Source organism: Nuphar pumila, chromosome 3 (genome assembly GCF_984573655.1).
Source record: "Nuphar pumila chromosome 3, dmNupPumi1.hap1.1, whole genome shotgun sequence".
Classification (NCBI taxonomy): domain Eukaryota; kingdom Viridiplantae; phylum Streptophyta; class Magnoliopsida; order Nymphaeales; family Nymphaeaceae; genus Nuphar; species Nuphar pumila.
Window position 1 is genome coordinate 33,698,499 of NC_143251.1, and position 25,783 is coordinate 33,724,281.

A 25,783-nucleotide genomic window follows, 5' to 3' on the forward strand; every position below is an offset into this window, starting at 1 on the left:
CGTCGATATACTTAAGCCGAAGCTCGAAGTACGTGGCATAGAAATATTTTTTCAGTTCTAAGGTAATGGCTTCCCAACATCCTTGAGCGCCTACCGATATACTTCGGATTATGACCCTTAAGTACGTGATAGGGTGGTGTTAACCCAAATAAGTGGTTCAGTTGTGAAACTCTCTCCCGAACTATGGTTTAGTGAGACAACTCAGCAACGTGAAGACTGGGACAATATAGGCAGCGATGTTTTTGAAAACATGTTCAACATGCAATAAATCAGATGGCTCTAATACAGAGTCCTAGAGAGATAGAATTTAATAATAGAGAAGCATACACTTGCATATATTGTTTGCATTGAATCCCTAGAATTAAGAAGAGTTGTATTTCAGACCTAAGTCTAAGTGAGCATGAATAGATCTCCTCAATATGGTCCTACCAAACCATACTTAAATCCTATATGGATTATGTCAGCTGGGACAGAGTCTAGACTCCTAAGGTTTGCATGGAAATGAAGTTGACACCTGTAGAATAATGACTTAGACAATATCAAAGCAAAGCAAATGCAAAAATTCGACCGGACGAAGACGAGCCTCATCACGGTCGCCACTTCTGTGATCATTGCAAAATTTTCCCGCTTGTTCTCTTTTCCTTCTCCTTTCCTTTCTAGCCTCTATTCCCTTTTTGAAAGGGAATAAAAGATAGAAAAGAAGAGAAAAGAAAAAGATAGAAGAGAGGAACTGTTTTGCAAAGGTTTCACTTGACCTAAAAAAATATTTCAAAATTACTCGCCTCCATTTTTTGAAAATTTTGCAGAAAAATGGAGAGACGGGATTCACTCATCGGTATAAGGTTCAACTGTTCCTAGCGCCTTTACCAGGGGTAATTGAACCAAGGATCAAACTTATATCTTTTGCTTTGCCAAAATATTGTCTAAGAAATTATTCTAAGTTTTAAAAAAATGCACATTGAATCATGCTTGTGCAATACAAATGCAGAGATGTATGCTTTTAAGAAGAAAAATTTTAGAACTCTTGGGATTTATCCAAGTGATTTTGAAATGAGTTTGAAAATATTTTGAAGAAATGGTTTTGGAAAATTGATTTTAGAAAAGTTAGATTTTGAATCTAACTTAGAACTTGAAATAGATCTAGAAGAAGAGACTTGAAGTTCTAAGTCTTGGAATAATCAGAGATTTGAGAATAGATCTTGATTTGAAGAAATGAAGAGAAAAGGAGATTTGGAACTGATATAGAATTTGCAGTAAAAATGAAATTTCAAAGTCAAAATGAACTTTGAATTTGATTCTCAAAAATTGATTTTGATTTTTGCAATAGAGATTAGATCTTTGAATTCTGATATTTGAACTCAGACTTTGGATTTTGGAATTTGAATTGGAAATTCAATTTGAAATTTTGAATTGGTTTTGAAATTGAATCTCGATCTAGGGATGGGAAATGAATTTGAGAATTTGGATTTGAAAATCAAGATGGGATATAGAAATGGAATTGAATTATGGACTTGGAAATAGGATTTGAAATTGGGAATGGGTTTCGAATTTGAGATTGAGTTTAAAATCCAAAATTGAATTCGAATTTCAAGGAAGAAATTAAAATCTCTAAAGCAAGTGAACTTTGGAAATAGAATTAGAATTCAGAGTTTTTAGAAATTTTTGGAATTTTAAAATGGGATTTGAAAATAGACTTGACTTGAAAAAATCCAGATGGAACTTGAAGATTGGATTTGAGAAATTCAGATAGAAATAAAAAAATAGAATTGGATTTGAGAATCCAGATGGAATTCGAAAATGGAATTGAATTTGAGAAATCCAGATGAAATTTAAAATGGAATTGGATTTGAGAAATCCTAGATAGAAATTGAAAATAGATCAGGACTTGAGAATCCAGATGGAATTCAAAATGGAATTGAATTTGAGAAATCCATATGGAATTTAAAATAGAATTGGATTTGAGAAATTTAGATGGAATTTGAAAAATGGAGAATAAAAGTTGAATTTTGAAATCAAAAGATAAATCTGGGATTTCAAAGTTGAATTTGAACTTTGAATTTTGATTTGGGATATTGAATTGATTTTGGAATTGAATCTTTGAACTGGAAAATGAATTTGGAATTTCAAAGTTGAATTAAACTTTGAAATTTGTTTTGAATTGGAAATTGAATTTTTAGAGATGAACTTTGAAATTTCAAAGTTGAATTGGACTTTGAAATTGGAATGTTTGAATTTTGAAATAAGATATAATTGAGAATAGGAAGATGAATTTGAATTTATAAATAAGAATCGAAGATTGATTTGAGAAATGAGGAAAAACATTTGGAGATTTATCTAAAAAATACTTGGATTTTTTAAGATAACTTGAAAAAGAAATGCAATTCTATCCTAAATGATGAATGATTTAAAAAGAATTTGAAATTAAATTTGAAGAGCATATTTTATTCTTTAGGAGAATTGAAATCAGATTGAAGATATAATACATTCATGACTATGGTCACAGATGTATTATAAAATAATCTGTATTTAAATTCAGATAAAGAATAAAATACATTTTGGTGCCTTTATAGGGTTTGAAATGAAATTAACTTTCAATATATCTTGACTATGGCCATGAATATATTTTAATTTAATTTACAAGTCAAACTCTGATAAAAGAAGAAAATTTTTAGAAAATATGATGATTTTTTAAAGAGATCCAATGTTATTCCATAAAAGATAAAAATCCTAAGTATTGTTTACATTTTGACTATGGCCATAAATGCAAATCATTTACTTAGGATTAATTATCTTTTATTAGAATGGTGCACGTGCCATTCGTGTTTCACTAGTGTGAATTTTGAAACGAAAGTAAAAATGAGATAAATCAGACAATTATGAGATCTATATGCACATACATTCTAATCTAATACTGGAAATGTAAAATTCTCATTAACATCCAATTATTACAATTCTGAAATGGAAATTGAAATTACAATTCCTAAGCTAAGAAAGAAAATGACATTTTCCACATGTTTCCTACAAAACAGTGTTAGCAAGATAAAAATATAAAAAGAAATAGAAGGTATCATATTACAAATGCAAATGCAAATGCAAATGCAAATGCACATGCTTATCCTAGTGGAGAGGGTATATACAAAATACTATCCTCATGTTTTAATTAGAAAGGCAATATGGAAAATCTCATGTTAAGGAGAAAATATACATGTGAGTATGATGGAGATATATGGGAAAGAGGCATATATAGTGCCTTAAGCTAAATGGCAAGCTATACATATTTGCCTAAAGTCAATGAGGACCTACATGGAAAAAGGCATATGCCATGCCTTAATCTAAAATGAAAGTCTGGATAAATGTACCCAAGGCCATACGTGTATCCATTGATGGAGATGGATGAGATGCAGTGGGTGAAGTAACTATGTAGGTGCTGGAGGTTATGGTTGGAAGAATGCAAGTGGTGATTATATTGTGATGGAGTGGGGGCTATATAAAAGATAAAAGGGGTGTGGCAATATGAATGCATGGGTGAGGTAAGGTATACCTTTGTGCAACCAGCTACTAACTATAGCTGGGTTGAGCTAGTGGTGACTATCCATAACTTGGCCAAGCAGGGGGCTGGGTTGCATAGTCATGCTGAAAAAGTGGCATTCCATAACCAAGCTGGTTAGGTGTTTGAAAAGATTAGCTTGCTGCAGCAGGTAAATAGTGACAGTGAATGTTGGAGATTGGTAGTGTTGTGGAAGGTATGGTGGAGAGGTGACCAGTTATGTGAGTGCAAGTAGCTGGAGCTAATTGGGGTTTGCAGGGATGCACAGGTGGTTAGTGAAGGAAATAGGTGAATAAAAGGGGTTGTTGTGCATCTATGATAGGTAGATGTGAACAATGTCTTTTGCAGAAAATGTAAACATGTAGCAGGTAAGTAGAAAAGATGTGTTGTGTTGGAAGTTGGTGGGCAGGGTGAATGTGAGACTGTTGGTGGAATAAAATGAGCACATAGGCGACATGGGTGAGATGCTACAAATGATAGCAGGGGTGCAAAGTGTGACAGTTGCAACCATTGGAAAAGTTAGGGTTTTTGTTGTTGTGTGGTACAACAATACCTTAATAGGGGTTGTGTATGCTATTGCAAGTGGCACTGTAGCAGTTAGGTGGTGATGCATGTATGGTGGAGATTTTATAAGTGCAGGGAAGCGAATGACAGCAGATGGATGCTGAGGCAAGTGGAATGCAATGGTGGTGCCTAAATATATATAGATTACCAATAATGAAATACATCAAAAGGTATGTTGTGTGAATGATATATGCATTGAGAGATGCCTAAGGCATAAGTAGTCATGTGATAACAACAGACTGCTAACGTGTATCCTACAGGAAAGTGAGAGCACAAGCATATGTGCAAAAGGTGGGTGAAAGCTGGTAGCAAGGGATTGCTACGGTGTGTGAATAAGTACCCATTTAATGAGAATAAAACATAAACTAACTTATTTCTCTAGATGACTAGATGGTAAAACCCTATAACGTGGCTCCCTCTGATGGAACCAGAACCAGATGAACCGTAACAACATTATCCCTTGAAGCCATTGACAGCCTGACCTCGAGCAGATCTGGAATTCCAGTGCAGCCTAGCAGACTTAAATCATTGATTTGCAGGTAATAGCATACACAAAGGTACTTATTTGCAAAAACAAACTAACTGCGAGAGCATCTGATTCATCAGAGACGCCAAAAATCAATACATCATCATCGAAGATACTTATTAAGGTGACACCCAGCAAAAAATTCATCATCTATCATCGTTGTTGGACATTGGCGCTAGCAGGTGCTCAGAATCGGCAGAAATGAAGGTATAAGAGGCGATGGATTGTATTTTGTAAGAACATAACACCAATCATATCAGATCAATTCTGAGTGTTCTTATGACCAACGATTAAAATGAATAAGAGAACAGACAAAACGAAATGAAAGAATCGCATCCAAATGGGAAAATTATAATAAACACGATGAGTAGGCAAAATTATTTAACGAAACAGATCACTGTAATGGATTGAAATAACCGCAAACAATGAAATTCAATGACAAAAAAAATACTATATGGCGGGTGGATCAATGGATCTAAACAACAATTAACAAACCAAATACATGAGTCCAGCAAGCAAATCAATGGATTTAAACAATTGTTAATGAACCAAATACATGAACCAACAAGTAAATTAATGGATTTAAACGACTGTTAATGAACCAAATATATGAACCAACAAGTAAATCAATGGATCTAAACGACAACTAATGAACCAAATGCATGAACCAGAAAAGGGGATCAATAGTTTTAACAACCCATCAATAAGCAAACGAAGCGAGCAGATGGATCAGAATTGGTAATGAGGGTGCCGATCAGATCAATGAAACAAAATAATACTGAACCAAAAATTCCAATAAAATAGAGGTAATAACTCATACTGAAAGCGAATATCGAATACTGTAAAAACAAGATGAGGCAGAGGATGATCGAATGGAAGGACCACAACAAATCCGTGAGATGCTAAATGAGGAAAAGTATTCTCAGAGAATAATTGAATGCTTTAAATAAAAGTGCAGAGAGAAAGCCAGACTGATGCATTAGAACAAAGACTGGAGATGCAGTACTAAACTAAATGTGGTGCTACAAATTCGATGCTAAAAGATCCATCAGATGAAATGCATTACAATATTAAAAGGAAATGGAAAAGATAACAATTCTAACATTACATCAAAACAGAAGATTAGTTATGCGGAGATCGAAAACAAGAAATCATGAAAAAACAAAAGGAAATTCAGGGAAAAATTACAGGAACGGGAATGGATGTGATGCTATGTCGTGGATGGGATTGTGATGCTCCCATTGCAATGATGCAATACAACCAAAATCAAGATAAAATGAGGAAATGAATGATAATGAGGCTAAAACAGAAAACAAAAATGTATAGATGCGATGAAGAATATCAAACTAAATATTCACAGTATATGAAGATCAGAAAAATTTCAAAAATAAATTACAAAAAGGAAAAAAATTGTAGGAATACAAGGATTTCGTTGACATTGCACGTAGGTAGATTGATATTGCCATAGGCAATCCAATACTACCGAATGTGCTTTAATAGCATAAAAGCATGAAAATCAGGAAATCAAAATAAAGGGTGGAAGGAGGGTACTCACCGTGGTTGCAAGGATTTTGAAGGAGGGAGGAGAGCTTCCTTCAATAGCTCAAAGGGGAAGCAGAGAACCAGAGGAAGAGAGATGATTATACGCAATGGAGGGGTCGAAGATGGATGATCTTCATCAACTCCCCTGCGGTCTCTTTTATAACGAGAGACCGTTGGGGAGTCTTACAGATTGGATTCCTGATTTTTACAAAATTTCAAAATAGTGGTTTTCTACGTATTTGAAATTTTCAAAAAGGGGGTTCCTTTACAAGTTATTTTCAAAAAGGGGTGGTTTAAAGCCATTTTTCTTTTTCTATTTTTCTATTTTTGTTCTTTTTCTTTATGTTTTCTATATTTTTTTATGTTTTTGACATAAAACTCTAAAACTATGGGAAAATAAGGGGTTTTAAACTATTTTTTTAAATATTTACAAAAGAGGGGTTTTTTTAGAATTCAGGACTATTCTTTGGAAATTTCTTCAGAAAACGAGTTTGGATCCGAAGTTTTGAGAAAATATTCGAGTTTTGGATCTTGAATTGATAAATACAAAGCAATGGATCCAAATGGATACCAAATGAACTGACTGAGTCATTCAAAGATTATTTTTGTATTTTTATAATTTCGATTTGGAAATTGGATAACAGGGCTCAAATTTGGATTTTGGTACTGAATCTGGATTTGAAATTGAGTTAGATATAGAAAATGGATTTGGATTCCAGTGAATCCAAGAAATAAGTAGAATTTTGATCAAAACTGACTTAATTATTTAGAAAATGGGGGCCAAAGGTAAAAAGAGAATTTTTACAAAAGTTTGAAAATTTTGGGGTGTTCACAGGTGCTTTTCATTCATTGCTTGTGTAAATACTCTGAACAACCACTCAAAGGTTTCCTTGGTCTGGTCATACAAAAAAAGTGTCGCCTAATATGCAACTTTGTGAGTGATGGTTCACTTCGACAAACTGCACAAATGGCTACTCTTCAGTATTAATCTTCATTGGTGTACAAAAAACAAGCACATCATTGAAGCCTTCATAATCTACTACTGACTTTGAATCTGCCCAAAACATATTCACAGCATATCCATCTTCATCCAGTTGCATTGCACTAAAGAAACTAGAGTCTTTGCTTGATTTCTTCGGTAAGTAATCAACCAAAAAACATATTTCTCCAGTCTTCATATTATTTGTCATCTTCCTTCTCAAGTAGTTTCTTAGATCCAAAGGTGTGAATGACACATTCTCGCGACCATCATCTATGTGCACGCACAAATTATATGTCTTCGTTGGTGTAATGCCAGTGCTATCAACTATTTCAACAATTGTAACATGCACTTCAGTTACTTTATGCTGTGACCTTAACATAGGAGTCATAAATGAAGCTGCTAATTTATGGTTATGATCACTAATTAAAGTGTGAACTATATACTTCCCATTCGAAAGCCTTCTTAACACCATCCTCGCTGGATAGCCACATCTTGAATCTAGCTTGCTCCTTGTTGCATTTCCACTTGACTTCTTCTAACCTTTCTTAGAACGAGCATATGTCTTTTTCACCATGACACCCTGTGCATTTTTTGGCCAAAAATACCTTCTAACACTGAAGTCAAGTTTTAAGGCATAATCATTATAAAATTTGTATGCAGCTTCCTTATTGTTAAACTGCAATTCTTTTGTAGGAACAGAGTCAAGTATATTATCATGTACATTACCAGTGCCTGCACCTTTATCAAGTATACTATCATGATCGTCTACCCCTTTATCGATTTGCATTTCTTCTGCTGGAACATTCAAGTCAAGAGTGAATCCAATGTATGTACCCTTCTTATCATGTGCATCATTAGTGCACATGTTCACTTCTTCAGGTGCGTCATTAGTACATATGTTCACTTCTCCATAACTTTTCAATGATTGAGATACATCATCTTCACTGCAACCAGATGATAAGCATACCACTATCATAAGCAAGATATCAATTTGTGTTAGCCAGTGAATACATTTACTATGATTTATTTAAGATGCATATAACAACAAATACTGATTAGTTAAGCGAGTCAAAGAAACGATTGAATGAATCACAGTATAAAAGCAACAACGATTTGTTATTTGCTTATACAATGCATCGAGTTGTTATTTACCATGCTAATAAAAGAAACAATTTATCGTATATGTGTGTTGATAATAGTGATTCATATGACAACAATTTAATTATATATATGATGTTGTGAAGCGATTTGAATAGAAATTGCAAAATGAGCAGCGATTTGAATACGCAAATCGCAACCGCAAGCACGCATCAATATAAATTTCGCACACATACATTTTAAAATCATACTACAAATATCTTACAAATTGACACTAGAAAACACATAATATCTTACAAATCGATATATATTGCATAATATATTACAAATCGATACGAAAAACATGCAATATTGTAAATTCCGTACGCACATATTTTAAAATCATACTACAAATATCTTACAAATTGATACGGCAATTCACCATAATAGCCTCTAAATCGATATTAACAAACAAAACAATATCTCACAAATCGGTAGTATGTTACTACAATCGCGATTTGCATTACATTGCATATACTGAGTCAATAGACGATACCGGATGGAGTAGAGGCTCTTCCTCGCATCTGTAACCAATCATTCTTATCAACAGGTCCCAATGTCTTACAAATATCTTGAATTTTCTAACTATCTAAAAGCCAACATCCACCTGCAATAACAAAATAATGCCTTAATGGCATTCACGATGACATACGTTCTTCAACAATAGCATGATGACATAAAAAGGTACTCACGACACCTTAATGGCACTTGTTGGAATATTTGTTTTCATTGTTTTTTTTCATACTGCCTAACAAAAACGTAGAAGAAGAGAAGACTGTAAAAAGAGATGGCCGACAAATCCCCCTTTGACGCCCACCAATGATTGAACCAGTCGATCGATTTATAGTTATCTCCACGAGGTAGGAACGAACCCAAGAATGTTTTGTAACACAAGGCAGGAATGAGAAGGCGGCAATGTATTGTAACACAATCTAAAAACCAAGGTAGGAATGTGCAAAGCTATTTATGGGAGGATATTTTCGTCAAACGCATATCTATCTTTTTTATATGTTATTTTATTATAAAATCATCATGGATAATATTGGCATATGAATTATCATGGGTCCCAAGATATTCCTCCCTACACACCCGAACACACGAATTTGTCTTCGAGGGAGAACACACAACCCTCTCATATATTGCAAAAGCCTGCTGATACTTTAACAATTACTTTATTAGGCACAAGGAACATTGGAGAAAACAAACACAAGTGCACGGTAGGTCATCAAGATGATAACCTTCATGAGCAGCAGGAAGTACTACAAATCGGTAATTGGATCAAAGTAGTAGTGTTAAATCATATACTAAAGAGGATGAGGTCTAGATCGATGTCTTGTGGTATGCGACGTTGAGCAGGGAACTTTGGAAGCGATTTGGCGATGAACCTCGCACTCTCGAGATAGGCTGTGTACTTTTGCTCGAGTCCAACTAGAGCAGCCTTTGGATTGGTGGTGGCGGTGGTTGATCTTGCACCATGAGGAGTCGAAGGGTGAAGTGCCCTACCGCCCATTGTGATGTTCTTGAAGGCAAGCGCTCGCTCTTCTCCGACGATGTTCTTCATGACGCTCTTCCTGAACGTCCAATCACCGGTCTTCCAGTTGAAGTGGTAGAGAGGGAGGAATCGCTGGCCGTAAATGGCAATAAACTCTATGGCAGCAAGGATGAACTCAAATTCTTCTTCAGATATGTAATAGGTGAAGCTGATCCTCGTCCATCCAGGTTTCAGACCATTATATCCCTGAAAAATGTTTCGGCGAATCATTTTCATTAATTCCGATATGCCTTCTCACTTCTCCTTAATCACTTTTGAAGATTGGCAGCCTTTAAAAAGTAAATGCAAACGTTTTTGGGAAGAGTACCTTTTGGATTGCAGAGCGAAAGGCAAGGGATTGCTCCTTGTTGACATTGAGCAGAGTGTGACCATAGGGACCAGCACAAGCGCACCCACCACGGGCTTGGATGCCGAAGAGATCGTTCAGTAGTTTCGTGACGAACCGACCGTGGAGCGGCTTGTCCCTCACCGTGGCTCTCTCCCTCCACATGTACACGCCCGGCCTCTCCCCTGATTCATCAGCAGATGTACCCAAAGCAGTTGTGTAGACCAAGAATGATACAATGGGTTGGCGTTTGGACTTGGTGTTTCCAAGAACGCTGATGTTGGGATTGGGCAGAAGCCTCTCAAGTGCGCGTTCAATCCACAGGCTCTCCTGGGTGTCGATGAGGTGGTAACCCATGTACTCCTTCACCCAGAACACCAATGCAGCTCTCACCTTTTGAACTATGGCAGGAGTTCCTGCATCTTCTCTCTCTTCTATGTCCTCATAGTACAAAGTGTCCTAAACAAATAAGATAGAGGTAATTTAGAAACAAATTAGTTCATGAATAGGATGGATGGGATAGACTATGAGTATTTAATGATTCTTTAGAGGAATAATTAAGGTATGTCAAGCGAACAATTAGTTAGGTGCACACCTTCTCATTGAAACCGTTGACAAAAGCTACGGTCCCTCCACCACAGGTGGAAGGTGGTGCAGATCTCAAGTAATAGAGGGACTTGCTCATGAGCAGTATCCCTGGTGTCCCAGGCCCACCTACGAACTTGTGGGGGCTCAAGAAGACTGCATCATACCCTTCAAGCTCTCCAGATCGCATGTCGATTTGTGCATAAGGCCCACTGCCAAATGAAACCCAACAAGATAAAGCTTAATATTATCTATTATCTTCCGAATTTCTTAATTCTAGATAGAAATGGTAACAACAATATATACATATATATATATATATATAAAGGGAGAGAGAGTACAAGGATTACATACCTTGCAGCAAAGTCAAAGCAGGCAAAAGCACCGTGTTCGTGCAGGAGCCGGGCCATAGCTCGAGTGTCCGTGTAAATTCCGGTGACGTTGCTGCAAGCAGAGAAGGAGCCCAGCAAGGGACGGTTGGCATACTTGGGCGACTCCAACTCCCTGCGCAGCATCTCCATGTCCACCAGTCCGTCCCTGTCCACTCCCACCTCCACCACCTCCACGAGGCTCTGCCGCCATGATAGGAGGTTGGAGTGGTGCTCGTAGGGCCCCACAAACACCACCCACCTCTCCTCTGGCCTAAGAGACTTGACCACCCTTGACCTCATGGTGGAGGGTACGGCTATTCCCATCACCTCTTGCAGCCTCTTGATGGCGGCCGTCGTCCCCGACCCGCAAAAGAGGATGGCGTCGTCATCTCCTCCTCCCATGCAACTCTTTATGTACTTGGCCGCCTCGTGCACCATCTTGGTGGTTCGATGTCCAACGAAGCTGTCATCCGTGTGAGTGTTACCTATTTTCAACAAACATTGGTTGCATTATTAAGGAGTTTTCACAGTAATTCTCTTGCTAACAATTAATCCATTCTCGGGAAAATATTGGCAGTAAAAAATCTCACTTTATTTTGCAAAATAATAAAGGTAAAAGAGTAAGCACTTACCATAAAATGGTAAGACATTCTCGATGATGTAGTTTTCGATGTGGTGCAAGCACCTGCCCGATGCAGTATGGTCAGCATAGGTGAGCAAGCGCTTGCCAAAGGGAGTGTCAAACTCCACATCGTCCCCAACCAACTGAGAACGAAGCCAAGCACATTTTTCCGTGATGCTCTTGCTACCTTCAACCACACCCTCGTGCAGCACCCTGAAGGATTCTGCGCGATACCGGAGATCGTCGGATTCCCGTTGTTCATCGGTGACCATAGCCGAACTCTCGTCATCATCATCACCATCACCTTCATGATTTACACGGCCAAACTGATCAGTCGTGTTGGAGGGTTTAACCAACCTCCATTTACTTACATTCACGCTCTCCTTCCCCTTCTCTTTGATGTGTTTGTTGACATAGCTCGTGGGCAGCATAGAAGTCTTCTCCAATCTCATGCCATCTTCAAAACGGCTAATGTTGTAGCCGTCACTGCTGTTTTGGGCAAGGTCCGGCTCGGGAAAGACGAGAAGGGGCCCCGAAGACATGATGGTGGTGTGAAACAATGAATATGGGTTGAGAGAGAGAGAGAGAGAGAGAGAGTGCTGGGTTAAGAATCAGATGTGAAGTTAAGAAGGATAGATGGAAGGCTTCCTTCTTTGTAATTCCTGTTGCTCCCCAGCATGTGTATTTATAGGTATGGTGCAATAAGGGGTGGACTTGGAGGGCCGTGTGTCTGGTCAACTTCCCGACTGCCTGTTATTTTAGTGTTATGGCCCTCTTATATGGACCGGAACTGGTCAGTCAATACCATTGAATATAAATTTGTAGTCAATATGTCATATAGCGTGTACATATATCTACGAAAAGTAATGACCAGGGAAATACATAGGAAAGGAGCCTTGGATAGAAAAACCGTTTTAGTGAGAATGTGTTTTGGCTCAGAATAGATCAAGGGGAGTAGCACTCGTGTGAGTCGAACCCCGTCTGGCAGTGTAAGAGCGAAGATTCTCTCCAACTGTGCTAACCTCTTTGGAAAGAGCTTATTTCAACTTAAAGAAATAAAAACAAGTGTTCTTTACATGGAATTCATGTACTCTCTCTTAACTTTTTTTCTGGATAGCTAACTTTTTAATTAATTACTTTATCTAATTTACTCTAATGATATTTAGGACAATGACATTTACAATCGTTCCTTATCTATTCAATATTTTTTACCTTCTTGTTTTAGTGGATGTGATAATAATTCACAGCATTTTTTAGTATTTCATGAATTAACTATATTAAAAGCCTACGGATATTCAATTTTTTAATAAAAAAAGAGTGCATAAGAAAATCATCAGCAATTTTTTAGGGCTATTGAATTTGGCTTATATAATTATTTTTTCATATGCATTTTTTTAACAACCCGGGCAGTTTCATCACCTCATATTTATTGGCTTGACAAACCATGCATTGGCGCACATACTCAAATGCCCGACCAATAGAAGAAGGCTTTTAGCCTCTGGTATGTCTTGGATATGCCTCCATGTCCGCTAATAGGCTTGTTATGCACCTCGTGCAAAAGATCTTGGATCGTATAGATCTTAGATGGCAAGTATACTACAAGAAAAATGCTAATTAGCGACAGAAATTTGCGAGGAATTTTTGTCATCGCAAAGTTGTGACGGATTAGCGAGAGAAAACTATACGTCACTAACATTCAAAATATTTACAAAATTATCGATGGAAAAAATTTTGTCGCTACTCCGTCGCTAATTAGCGATGAAAAAAATATATCTCAAACTCCGTCGCAACTTAGCGACGAAAAGAATATGTCGCTAATTAGCAACAGATTAACTCTAATTAGCGACAGAATTTTTTCATCGCCAAATCCCAATAAAAAAACATTTAATTAGCGACGAAAATTTGTAATGGAAAACTTATATCGCAACTTAGCGACGGATGTGCGACAAAAATGTTTTTGCCGCTAATCCATCGCTAATTAGCGACAGAATTTTTCTATCGCTAATTTTTTATTTATTGCCCATTCTGGCAACCCCTCTCTTTTGAAACCCGCCACTACAGACGCCGGAAACCGATAGGGTTAGGTCGATGGCGGAGAGAGCGAGGGAAGGGATGGAGGTGATGACATCGCCGTCAACGTTCTCTGCATCGATGTCGGCGATTGATCGAAGGTACGAAGAGGCAGAGTACCCCGTTTGGGAGAAGCTAGGTATTGTCGTTCGCCTAAGCTGCGGGATCGGTAAGAAATGTCTCTATGTGCAAAATTATGGCCTGAACTGGAAGCGACGATTCTGATATTGATGTCAAGAAACTGTTTGTTGTACCTTTTTCAACTTAACTAGACAGATTCTTATGAATCTCGAGAAGAGTTTGGTGGTCATTTTGCAGCCATAAAGAAGAGTTTGGTGGAATCTTATTCCATTTTCATTGAATCCCTGAATCTAAAGATTCTAAACACAACCTAACAGCCCTTTATGATGTTTCCCAATATATGCATCGCGGACAATGATTGCTCAAGTTCAGACACTTTTAATCCGATTGTTTAATTGTTTATCTCCTTAATTAAGGTAAAGTTTATGTTTGGATATTGTGGATTGGTTTGCGGATGCTTTTGGTCTGATTTTTTTATCTCAACCACTTTTCTTGCTAAAAGTTTTGCGCTTTGAAATTTGCAGACATATATGGTGCCATGGCACTTGCAGGCAATTTTGTATGCTTCATGACCAGGCAATTTCGTATGCTTTATGCTTCATGACCAGTCTGTATGTTTTTCTTACAAGCTTCAAGCATTCAAAAGCATGCATTGTGGGTGCCATCCCACCATATAGAGTGGCCATACCATGATGGGGTTATTCTGTTCTCATGAGCAGAAGCACTACATTATCCATCGTATCACATTTACATTGTTCATGGACTATACCATGAGGTCTTGGGTGTATGGCAATACAATATCAAAAAGAGAAAATTTAGTCTTGTCCTTTAGCCGGCAATTTTGATTCTCCAAGTGTGAGATTAGGGACAAGGGAATAACAGGAAAACAATAAAAATGTTCTAATTTCTCTCACTCTCTCCACCATGCACTCCCGCACCACTCCCTCAACACATGCACATACCTTCACTGCACATGTACTTCTTCCAATGTGGTGAAAATGGTGTTGCGGGTTAGTAATATTTTTATATTTTTTGTTGTAATGCTCCAAAGTTATGTAGGTTTTATGAGTACATGGGTTGCAGCTTGAGCATCCATTGTTGTGTTATTTTTGGTTGCTGAATTTAAATTTAGTTAATAACTTATATTTAGTTGAGATTTGGTTGAATCTGAAGTTCTATTCTAATAACTTATATTCAGTTGAGATTTCTATATGAATGTGCAGTTGGTCATGGACTATGATAATTATATTTAGCATAACTGTAATTTTTTGAATTTTCTATTTTTGTATCTTAAAACAGATATACATATAATGTATTTATTACTTTATTTTGTACGGACGTTTCTGGACTATGAAACATGACTAAGTATGTTGCCAGTATTAGATTTAGACTTTTCAGCGTGAAGAATTTGTTTTCTTTTCTTTGATAGGTAAACTGCGGGATAACTCTTGTGGGATTCGAACCAGAAACCCTTGGTTAGACAAGTCCAAGAATTGATTTTCTATTAGTTTGATATTTCATTTCATGATGACATTAAGATAATTGATCATTGCATCAAGAGGTGCCTACTGGTAAGGAATCAATAGATCATGGCTTAAGTGAGCAAACATATTGCTAAAGAAGAAACTTGGTATTCTGGCTTAAGATTGTTGCCAAAAACAAAAACTAAATCACTATCTTAAATTTACTTGGAACTCTTACTATTACATACAGCTTAGAGTATTTTTTTTTGCAACTAATCTAATTAATCTTAAGATATGGTAATTATGATCATTTTAATATTTTATTATGCTGAAATAGGAGATATATCTTTGAAGACTTCTAAACTTGTATCTCAATGTGCTTTTTCTAACATTCCATGGTTTGGCTTGGCTTAACCACATCATTGTTGTACATGGAGCTGATGATATCAGGACTTTCAAATGAAATGTTCTATTTAAAATTTTAAATGGACAAGTGAAGCATTTTAGGATGGTCATAACATCGTAATTTAATGTCAAGCCACAGACTCTAAGGGGACCAGTCTTTGCAAAACTACTCTCAGGTGTGTATTTGAAGATTCAACTGATGCCTGAATATTTTAGTGTAGTATGGTTGTGATTCCTGAGCATCAATCTGGTCTTCACTGCAGCTTCTGCCTTTGGATGTTTTTTTGTTGGCATGATGCTAATGTCAATTGGATGTTCACTTTTAAAATGTATTTAGCTTTGCAGTTTAACAAAATCAATTAGATGGGTATACATTCTTAAAACTAACTGGAAGCATTGCTTTTTGTCAATTATTCTCTTGTTTTCTTGGGGGTCTATACTTGTACAACTAAATATTGAAGATCAGAGTAAGGTTGCACCCCTTCCTAGTGTGATTAAGCATATAACTGGATTATATCATTTTTCCCTTGCATTTATGGTTTTTGTTATCACTATTTGCCATAACATGATAAAAACTATCCAGTAAAAACTATATATATATATATATATATATATATAGAGAGAGAGAGAGAGAGAGAGAGTAGCACCAAGACACATGTATATGCAACATTACTAGTGGCAACACTTTCCAAATGCATTTGATCCTTACAAAAGCACATTAACCATGGTGATTTTGATATGCGCCATTGGTTAAATAAAAGGCCATACCAAGGAAACCTATATTCTGGGCTGAAGGGTTGCTCTCAGGACTCAAGCCCCATGTTTCCATGGTGACAGGCTGAGCACTTCACTGTTGCACTGAGCCTTGGTCAAAGATGGTATTAATATTATTGGTTAAGGGTATTTGCCTCTTGTATTTATCCGCTTAGTGAAAGGGAGATTTTGTACTCTTGTGCAAACCTTGGGAAGTTTATTTAATTCTTTTTCATCCTAGAAAAATCAGTTAACTAACCAAATAATTGTTTTACCTTAGCTTTCTTACTCTTCCTTTTTCTTATTATTTCCCATGTAATCATGTGATTCATAATGCTTTTATGGTTTACGATTCCAACACAAGCACTTATTTGTATACTATTTTTTTTGTTTGAAAACATGTTTGAAAACATGTTTGAACTTGTTATTCTTGAACATCAAAACTTTCTAGTCTTCTGTTTGGCCAACTCAAACATCTAAAGTATTTTTTGGCTCAAGATGCCTTTCATTTTGATTTCCTCCGGAGCTCATTGAATTGCTTAACAAGATATTTTCTCTATCTCAAATTCTTATTAACTAATATGTACCAAAGCATCTATGTAGTGATAACAAATGGCTGAGAATATTATACAAATCTCAATGAAAACAATTCCAATTTCATAGCCTGATTCAGAGTTTTTTTCCTTACAGAAGAGGGGTCCGAGGGTTCCCCCTGGCGGAGGGCTCGAGGGACAGCGCCCCTCAGACCAATTTTTTTCTTGGGCTTATGTTTGAGACCCGGTTTCTTATGGATCATATTTGATTTTTTACTAGCAATTTAGTTAAAACTACGTAAAAAAAATCTAATTCAAATTAAGACTTTAATTCTCATTTGATTAAAATTTTCAAGGCGTGTACGCCTCAGCTTGAGGCACGCCTTGCCTCAAGGCGTGCGCCTCAAGGCATATGAGGCGCACGCCTCGGGGCTCTTTTTTTTAATTTTTTTTAAAGTTTGTGACGGATAATATCTGTCGCTAATATCCGACACCAATTCAAATCAGTCGATTTTCGTGATGGAATTTAATCCGTCATTAAATTGGGGATGGACATTAGCGACGGATACATATCCATCGTTAAATTGTAGCAACGGATTCACGACGGAATAAAATCCATCGCAAAACCAAATCCATCGTTATTTAGCGATGGACATAATATGTCGCTAATTAGCGATGGATTGGCGACAAATAAATTTTGTCGCAATTTAGCGACCAGGATTATGCGACAGATGCTTTTTAGCGATGAATTAGCGACGAAAAGCGTTCGTCGCAAATACACATTTTTCTTGTAGTTATATCTATCATTTATAGAACACAGTCCACCTGTAATCATGTAATTAGGGTGACTTTTTAGGTTTTTACCTAATGCACACACTACTTTTTGGATTCCACTATGGCATGTTTGGGCATTACATGCCTTACTCCATACATTGCATTCAATAGTGATAAGTGTGCAAAATCAGTGCATCTTCAAATCATCAAAAAAGTGCATCAACAACTTTATTCTCCAACCCATTCTTGTATTGAATCTCGAAGTCATATCACATGAACTTCGCAACCCATCTTTGTCAGTTGATGGTGGTAATATGATGCCTCAACAAATATTTCAGGCTTTGATAATCGATTTGCATGATAAACTTACGCTCAAGGAGGTAGGGGCATTATTTCTCTACAACAAGAATCATTGCAATCATTTTCTTATCGTAGGTAGACAAAATACCACTTCAGTTAGGCAAGGCATTGCTCATGAAAGCAATAAGGTGTTCTTCTTGAGAGAGGACAATACCTACCCTACTGTCACATGCATTTGTGAACACTACGAAGACCGTAGAAAAATCTGATTAGGCAAGTATGGGAGCTTGGCACATAGCTTCCTTTAACCTCTCTAATACATCAATGACTTTTTGGGTCCACACGAAGCTATCCTTCTTCAAGAGGGAGGTAAGGGCCTGAGCTATGAGACCACAGTCTCTCAAAAATCTCTGGTAGTACTCGGTCATGCTTAAGAATCTTGTAATTGCCGTCAAGGTTTGTGGCTTTGGCCACACTCACATAACATCAAATTTGTACAGATCGACCCAGACTCCATGGTTGGTGACAATATGGCCTATATAACTCACTTGTTCTTGTCCAAAGAGGCACTTGGATACCTTGGAATACATATGATGCTTCTGTAAGGTACTCAACACAACATGCACATACTGCAAAAGTGTGCCCCAAGAACGACTATACACCAACATGTCATCGAAGAAAACAAGCACAAACTTTTGGAGCATAGTTTTGAAGACAATGTTTATGACAACTTGAAAGGTTGCAGGTGCATTGGTCAACCCAAATTGTATGACTAGTAACTTGTAGAGATGCTCATGAGTCCCAAAAGTCATCTTCTCCACATCATCACCGGCCATGCGCACTTGATAATGCCCCAAACGAAGATCTAGTTTTGTAAAGAATGTGGTATCGTGCAAATCATCAAGTAGTTCCTCGATGATTTAGATCAAAAACTTGTCTTTCACTGTGATGTCATTCAAGGACCGATAATCTACACAAAATCTCCATGTACCATCATTATTTTTTACCAAGAGTACTGGTGAGGAGAAAGCACTCACGCCAGGGCAGATGATCCCTTGGCCCAACATCTCTCCCATGAGTTTTTTAATCTTATCTTTTTTTTAGTAGGCATAATGATGGTGCTGCATATTATGGATCTTGAGCCCTCCTTCAAGGGCATTTTATGGTCTTGGTACCATCTAGGGGGCAACCCATGTGGCTCATCAAACATGTCAGAAATTTCAGCAAACAAATATGTCGTATTAGAGGGAATATCCATGGGGACAAGCATTTTTAGGATCCACTGCTTAGGCGATGAGAATATAGGCACATTGGGTGACACATAATATCTTTAAAGCTTTGTTTTGTTGCACCTCCTCCGTTATTGGAGGTCTGATAGCAATGAGTTTAACCGCCCCTCCATCCTTCCAACAAGACATCTTCATATTGGAGAAGTCTCAAGCTAATTTCTCCAATGATCAAAGCCAATGCATTCGAAGAACTATGCCCACACTATGGATAGGTAGAACATATAAATCCAACACAAATTTAGATCTTTGGAGCTGTAAACACACATCGGGATAGACCTCTAAACACTTGAGGTTAATCTTGTATCTAATCATTACATCAAAGGAGGGATTCTCCTTGTATTTGCCCCCAATTTTCTGAACAACACTCTCATGAATAAAGTTGTCAGTGCTTTCGGTGTCCAGACACTTGAAAGATGTGGTAGTGTTTACACGTGTCACCCTTGAACCACTTCTCGTTGCAGTTGAAGTACAATCCCTTTTTTATTAGCTCATTATGTTGTGCACGCAAAATAGGCTCCATCTTAGGCGTTGACGTCACCCTCTTAGATGGATTGAGCTTAGATTGGCTACCCAAGGATCAATAAGTCAGTTCGCTCTTCACATTTCTTGGAGTCTTGGCCACCTTATAAGCCTCTTCAAAACTCCTTACTGTTGTAGCTAAGACCTCAATACGAAGATCCTCATGCAGCCTATCAACATATGACTCGAGCAAGGTCTCCTCGTTGACTAGGGGCAAAAGCTTGCATAGATTCTTGAACTTTGCTTGGTACTTATCGAAGCTGCCTCTTTGAGATTTTTGAGCTCCATATGGTGATGGACCAACACTGTGAACCTGAATCTCTATATGATTCACTTAACAAAGTCAGCCTTAGAGGGCTTATTATGTATGGTATCCAACCACTTGTACCATCTAAAGGCGTCACCCTCAAGGCGGGCGACTACTTTGGGAACACGTCTCTTGTGACACATTATGGTAGGTGAAAAAGTGCTTGAGTTTAAACACCTACTCATGTATGTTCTCACCGAAAAAAGGGGTTTCTTACCCATACCCCATTCATTCTCGAATGATGATTCTTCGAGAACTAAGCCTGCATCCATCGACAAAAGCGATGCTCCAATTGGATGTGTGTCTCGATATGTTGAGTGAGGTGGCCTCAATGTGATATACAAGGTCTGTTATAGCCTTCTCAATATAATTCAAGCAGTTACCTTGCTCCACGCTTGCTTATTGTTGCCAAAAAAGTTTGGCTTGCCTTTGCTCGACAATCGCCTGAGCTTGTTTTGCATGTTGGTGAACCTCTTCAATTTTGTCAACATGGGAGGATAGAGATCCCTCCATCGAATTAAGTTTGATTTGATACTAAATTGCTACACTCTCCTGAACTTGCAATCTAGACGGTTTGGAAGTTGGACTGATTGGGAGGTCAGGATTCACAACAAATGGTTATTGTAAACGAAACCCAACATACTAGAGAGGATCGAACCTGTGGTTTTTATGTTGGGTTACATGTTTTGGCTGCAGTATCCTTATTGACACAATGAGAAAGTGGTTTGAAATTTCTTGTGGTTGTGGTTAAGGTGAAATAAGAAAAAATAGGGTCAGATGGCTAGCCAACTAGGTGCAATTTGGGGTCAGTAAATGGTTTAACTAGTATTTTAGGTCTGGAATTGATAGGTCTTGATCTAGGGATTCTAGTGTGACCTAGGTACATGTGTAAGGGTCTGATATATGTTCTACAAGTCAGGGATATTAGGTTGGGTCATGAAAGAGGCTGGTGAGGTCGAATGGGTCAAACTATACATTTTTTTGAATCGACAGGATGTAGTTTCAGGTTTTTGGTTCTGAAAAATAGGTAGGGTCTTTGCTAAGGCTAAGATAAGGGTGAGGGTATATTTTCAGGCCTATAACAGGTAGTAAAAGTGTCCCATATTCTATATGTGTAGACACTAATTCCACAACTTAGCATTTTGGTCTAGTTGCTGAGAATGCAAAATTGCACTATCCTGGCACATGAAGAACTCAAGCTCTTCAGTTTAGCTGAACTTCCAGCCTAGGAAAGCTTTGTACTTTATGTGAGTTAAAAGGGAGAGTAGAGGGAGAGGAGAGAGAGAAGAGAGACGTTTAGAGAGAGAAAGAGAAAGAGGGGGACGACTAGAGAGACATTCAATTCAAAAATTCATAATTCATTAAGTGGGGTTTTCCAGGCATCTATTTATAGCATGTGGGCCTAGAGTAGAGTCCATTTTAACTAACAAAATTAATCTAACCCATAAACTCAAAAACACCCTCTAGTTTTTCAAAAAAGAATCATAATTGGCAACAATAATTAAACTAAAAGGAGGAGACTAAAGTCCTATCATGAATGAACTCTTCACAAGCCTAGTTTCCTAAAAATTAAAAATAATTAAAGAAAGCATAAATGATTTCTACTTAATGTCTCCTTCATAGAAGAAGGGAGAAGCCTCTACAGAGGGGGGCATCCCACCCTCTTCCTCTAAATTGGTGCCCCCCTTGTGCGCCTCACTGAGTTGTACTCATTTATTCTGGTATGGACACTTTCTTCTAAGAGAAGAGTCATATCATGTCACCACCTTGAGCCTCACTTTGACATGGAAAACCCCCTTGCCCTCTAAATCTAGGACTGTAACTGAGAGAGAGAGAGGAGTTGAAACTCGTTATGTTCATGGAGCCTCCCACCAGCCAAGATCACTTGGCAGTGTGCCATATGGATAAACCTGACCAACGGTGGTGACTTTGCTGCCAGAATCCACACCAACCTTAGGGTGGCTGGCAATGGTTTGAAAACCATCACAAGCCACTTGCCCTCTGGCAGAGCCTCCTTGACCGAGTGCCACTTACGTGAAACCGCCATTAGTGGTCAGGCGCCCTATGGCTTCTCCTAGCCGAGTGGGAATTTGAATTTGATTCTCGACCTACTGCATTCCTGTTAGGACCAAGTCTCTCAGATATTCTTGCATGTTCTTGAATGGGTGGTTTAGACCCATGCCTTTGGCTGTAATAACGACCCCTTCTGCATTAAAGATCAATGTCTCTAGTATGGAGATGATTGGGGGCCACAACATACTAACTTGGTGATGAGATCCATGGTTGTGGCCTTCTTCTAGGGTGTTAGGAACAATCAATCGTTCATTCAAAAGTTGCAACAAGCATTGCTCCAATCCCACCAATGGTACAAACCGAAGTCCTTGCGTCTCAAGCTCTTTGATCGCACTGTTTAATTTTTCAGTAATCGTAGATTGAACATCGAACTCCATCTGATTTATGTGTTTCTCTAAATATTCTTCATCACCTTTCAAACTTTGTGTCATCATAGATCTCGATCAAGCGACTTTAGCTATGATACCAAATTTATGCACCTTCGATCCTAAAGATGTAGTTTGTATGTTACCCTACTCCTATCTACAAAAATCAAAGGAAAACAGAAAAATAAAAAAAAATTACATGAAATCCCCCCCCCCTAAATAACAAATATTTATAGAAAAATAAAATCCTAACCCTACTTTTGGATCTTAGATAGATCCAATACTCGAATTGTGACATCCAAAAATTTAAGTCAATTTTTTTTAAAATGAGGATACAACGAAAGGAAAACTATTTCATGTTCTTTTTGAAAACTAGATGAAAGGAATGTCAATCACAATAAGCAATTCAATACACAGTGAATCAAAACATTTCATATATTGACTTTCAAGTTTCATTTATAAAATGTGGTGAACTATAAGTATTTTTTTTATAAAATTTTCAAATCATATTACAACAATGATAGTTCCAAAACACAAAAAAAAATTGAAGACTAGAATGAGTCTATGATCCAGCTCCAAAGGTACTTGAATCCACCGCATCCATTGCCATCAAGGCATGCCTACCTATGAGTACTTGAAAAAGAGAAAGTAAGCAGGGGTAAAACCAAATACATTTCTCAGCAAAAGACTCGACCTCCTATCTCGGGATAATGAACATGGATAGGTCAATGAGCCAAACTAGACTCCAACCAAGTCCACAACTCAACACGAGTCCAACATTTGACTCCTTGTGTGTTATGACTCGACTTAACTTTTAACTCAAGAAGGAAAACAACAATACATGCACAACCTAGATGCATGGACATCTTTTAATTACTTCCTCCCTTTAAGTTATTTGTTTGCTTTATACACGATGCAAATACAATTACTTTGTTTTAATATTAATTATTGTTTTCATGAGGGCACCACTGGCTCGAGCTGCTATAGACTTATCGATTTACATTATGGTGTATTTTCAAACAATGGTATTTTACATATTTTATTAACCCCAAGATAACTCGGTTATACCAACACCAATGTCCAAAACCCTTCGTCAATGCATTCCTTTCTCTGAACAAAGTCGTAAGTGTACGTAGCAGGACCTTGGTCAATAGGATTGGAGATTGGTTCATTCTAGTGACCAAGAAGGGGGCCACAACAACAACATGCCACCGTCAGTTGAGAAGGAATTTATCGGTAACACAACATATCCCACGGGGTTGATGCAAACTTGCTCACAAGACAAGTACGGAGTCACTCAAGGTGACGGGTTACCCCATCTTTCAAGGTGTAACCAAACATCTCTGTTTAACTTGTTTCATATAATTAATTTATGTTCATTTATACATAAGTTCACATCGTACCCACTCGATATACAAGGTCTCGCTCAATAATGTACAATAAGTTCTTTAACTTATGAGATCAATATATTAACTTTGCAATCACACTATTGCACACATGGGGTCACCTACATGCCCCCATCAATATCATGTTCAATGCCAATGCTTTTACCAAAAAAACACATTGTCGATGAAGTGCGCACCTATGCTTTTGGGGTTTACCATGGTCGATGAACCATCGCCGATGAAAGATTTTCGCAAAGCCTAAATGTCATCGAAATGTTACCAGAATGTCATTGGAAGATCGCCGAAAGGATTAGAGACCACCGGTTGGGTAGCACAAGAACCTTAAGGTTATGAAAATAGGGTATACAAATGCAAATAAGAGGTGAGAAACAAAGTGTCATTTATATAGAACAAAATTTTGCAAGAAAAAAGATTCTTGCAACATGCCTTGTGATATCGCAACCTCAGATGTGATTTTATTAACGAGTTTTGTGGGTCTATCAACTTTTAGCATCGTGACCCACAAAAATAAAAAATTCACTGTTGTGAGAGGTAAAACCGTCCAAAAAAGTGAGAACCTGCATAATTGTTCATTTGGCGAATTTGGTAAAATGTAGGGCATTTTTAAAAATGCATCACTTTTGCCATACAATATGATCATTTTTCGTAAATAATAACTATGCAAATAATCACACTAAACACCAACTATAATATGAACACAAAATTAGCAAATGAATAAATGTCATTGATTATAACTTAAACAAGATAATTTACTAAGGAACCTTAATGAAATGAAAAAAGAACTTAAAAGAAAATCTGAAATAGATATAAAGATTAATAATTGGTATGCAACCATTAGGCCTAAAGCCTACTTTGATAATTTTTATGGCCCAGGAGAAATTGTTCTTTTGCTCACTAATTAGTTACGAATTCAAGCAGTATCCGGTACACGGCAACTGACAAAATTAAAATGTGAAAAAGGGAAAAATGCTATGGCGACCCGCTGGGGATCAGCATAGGGGCCACCATCAATTGGAAAGCCCCATTTGTTATTGTTAACTGCTCTCTCTCTCTCTCTCTCTCTCTCTCTCTCTCTCTCTCTCTCTCTCTCTCTCTCTCTCTCTCTCTCTCTCTCTCTCTCTCTCTCTAACATGAATAAAAGAATAAACGGCTTGACCACGTCGACTCTGCGTAACGTTCTAATGATGAAATTCGGGTTCAATGAGCTCATACTCGATCTGAAACTGATCTGACCCTTTTTAATTTTTTACCAAAATGACCCATGGATGTGATCTACAGGTTGCTTTTATTAGGAAGTAGCTTTTGAATGGCCGGAATCTGAGATGCATAGGTTTTTTCTGGCAAAGTAAAAGTCAATAGCCACACAATGAGTTTTTTTCCAACTCAAAAAGACGTATTTTTTCAATAAAAAAATTATCCAAATGTTGATTACCACCAAGTCCACCATGCTTAAGACCTTGTAGATTAGATTGAGCCAACAGTCAAAACAACTTACATCAGGAGATCTCAACTAGCTACATTGATTGAACAAATATATATCCGATGAGCGTCATATCTGACTTTGAGGTGGTATAGAACTAGGTCCAAACCAGGATCTGCATAATAAAGAGTCCGGATCGGGTGCAATCACAAGGCACAAAATTTGTGCATTAAGCACCTGATTGCCGTTCATCAAGGCCACAACTGACGGAC

General features: G+C 37.5%; 1 protein-coding gene across 1 annotated transcript; it reads right to left on the reverse strand.

Annotated features, from left to right (window-relative positions):
- Window positions 1-9,453: 9,453 nt before the first annotated feature.
- On the reverse strand, window positions 9,454-12,336 carry LOC149842534 (uncharacterized). Its single transcript, XM_090001478.1, has 5 exons — window positions 11,764-12,336; window positions 11,115-11,616; window positions 10,771-10,972; window positions 10,158-10,634; window positions 9,454-10,036 (listed from the first exon to the last, which is right to left on the reverse strand). The coding sequence occupies exons 1-5, from the start codon at window positions 12,293-12,295 to the stop codon at window positions 9,596-9,598; spliced, it is 2,154 nt and encodes a 717-aa protein (XP_089857604.1). The 5' UTR covers window positions 12,296-12,336; the 3' UTR covers window positions 9,454-9,595.
- Window positions 12,337-25,783: the final 13,447 nt, after the last annotated feature.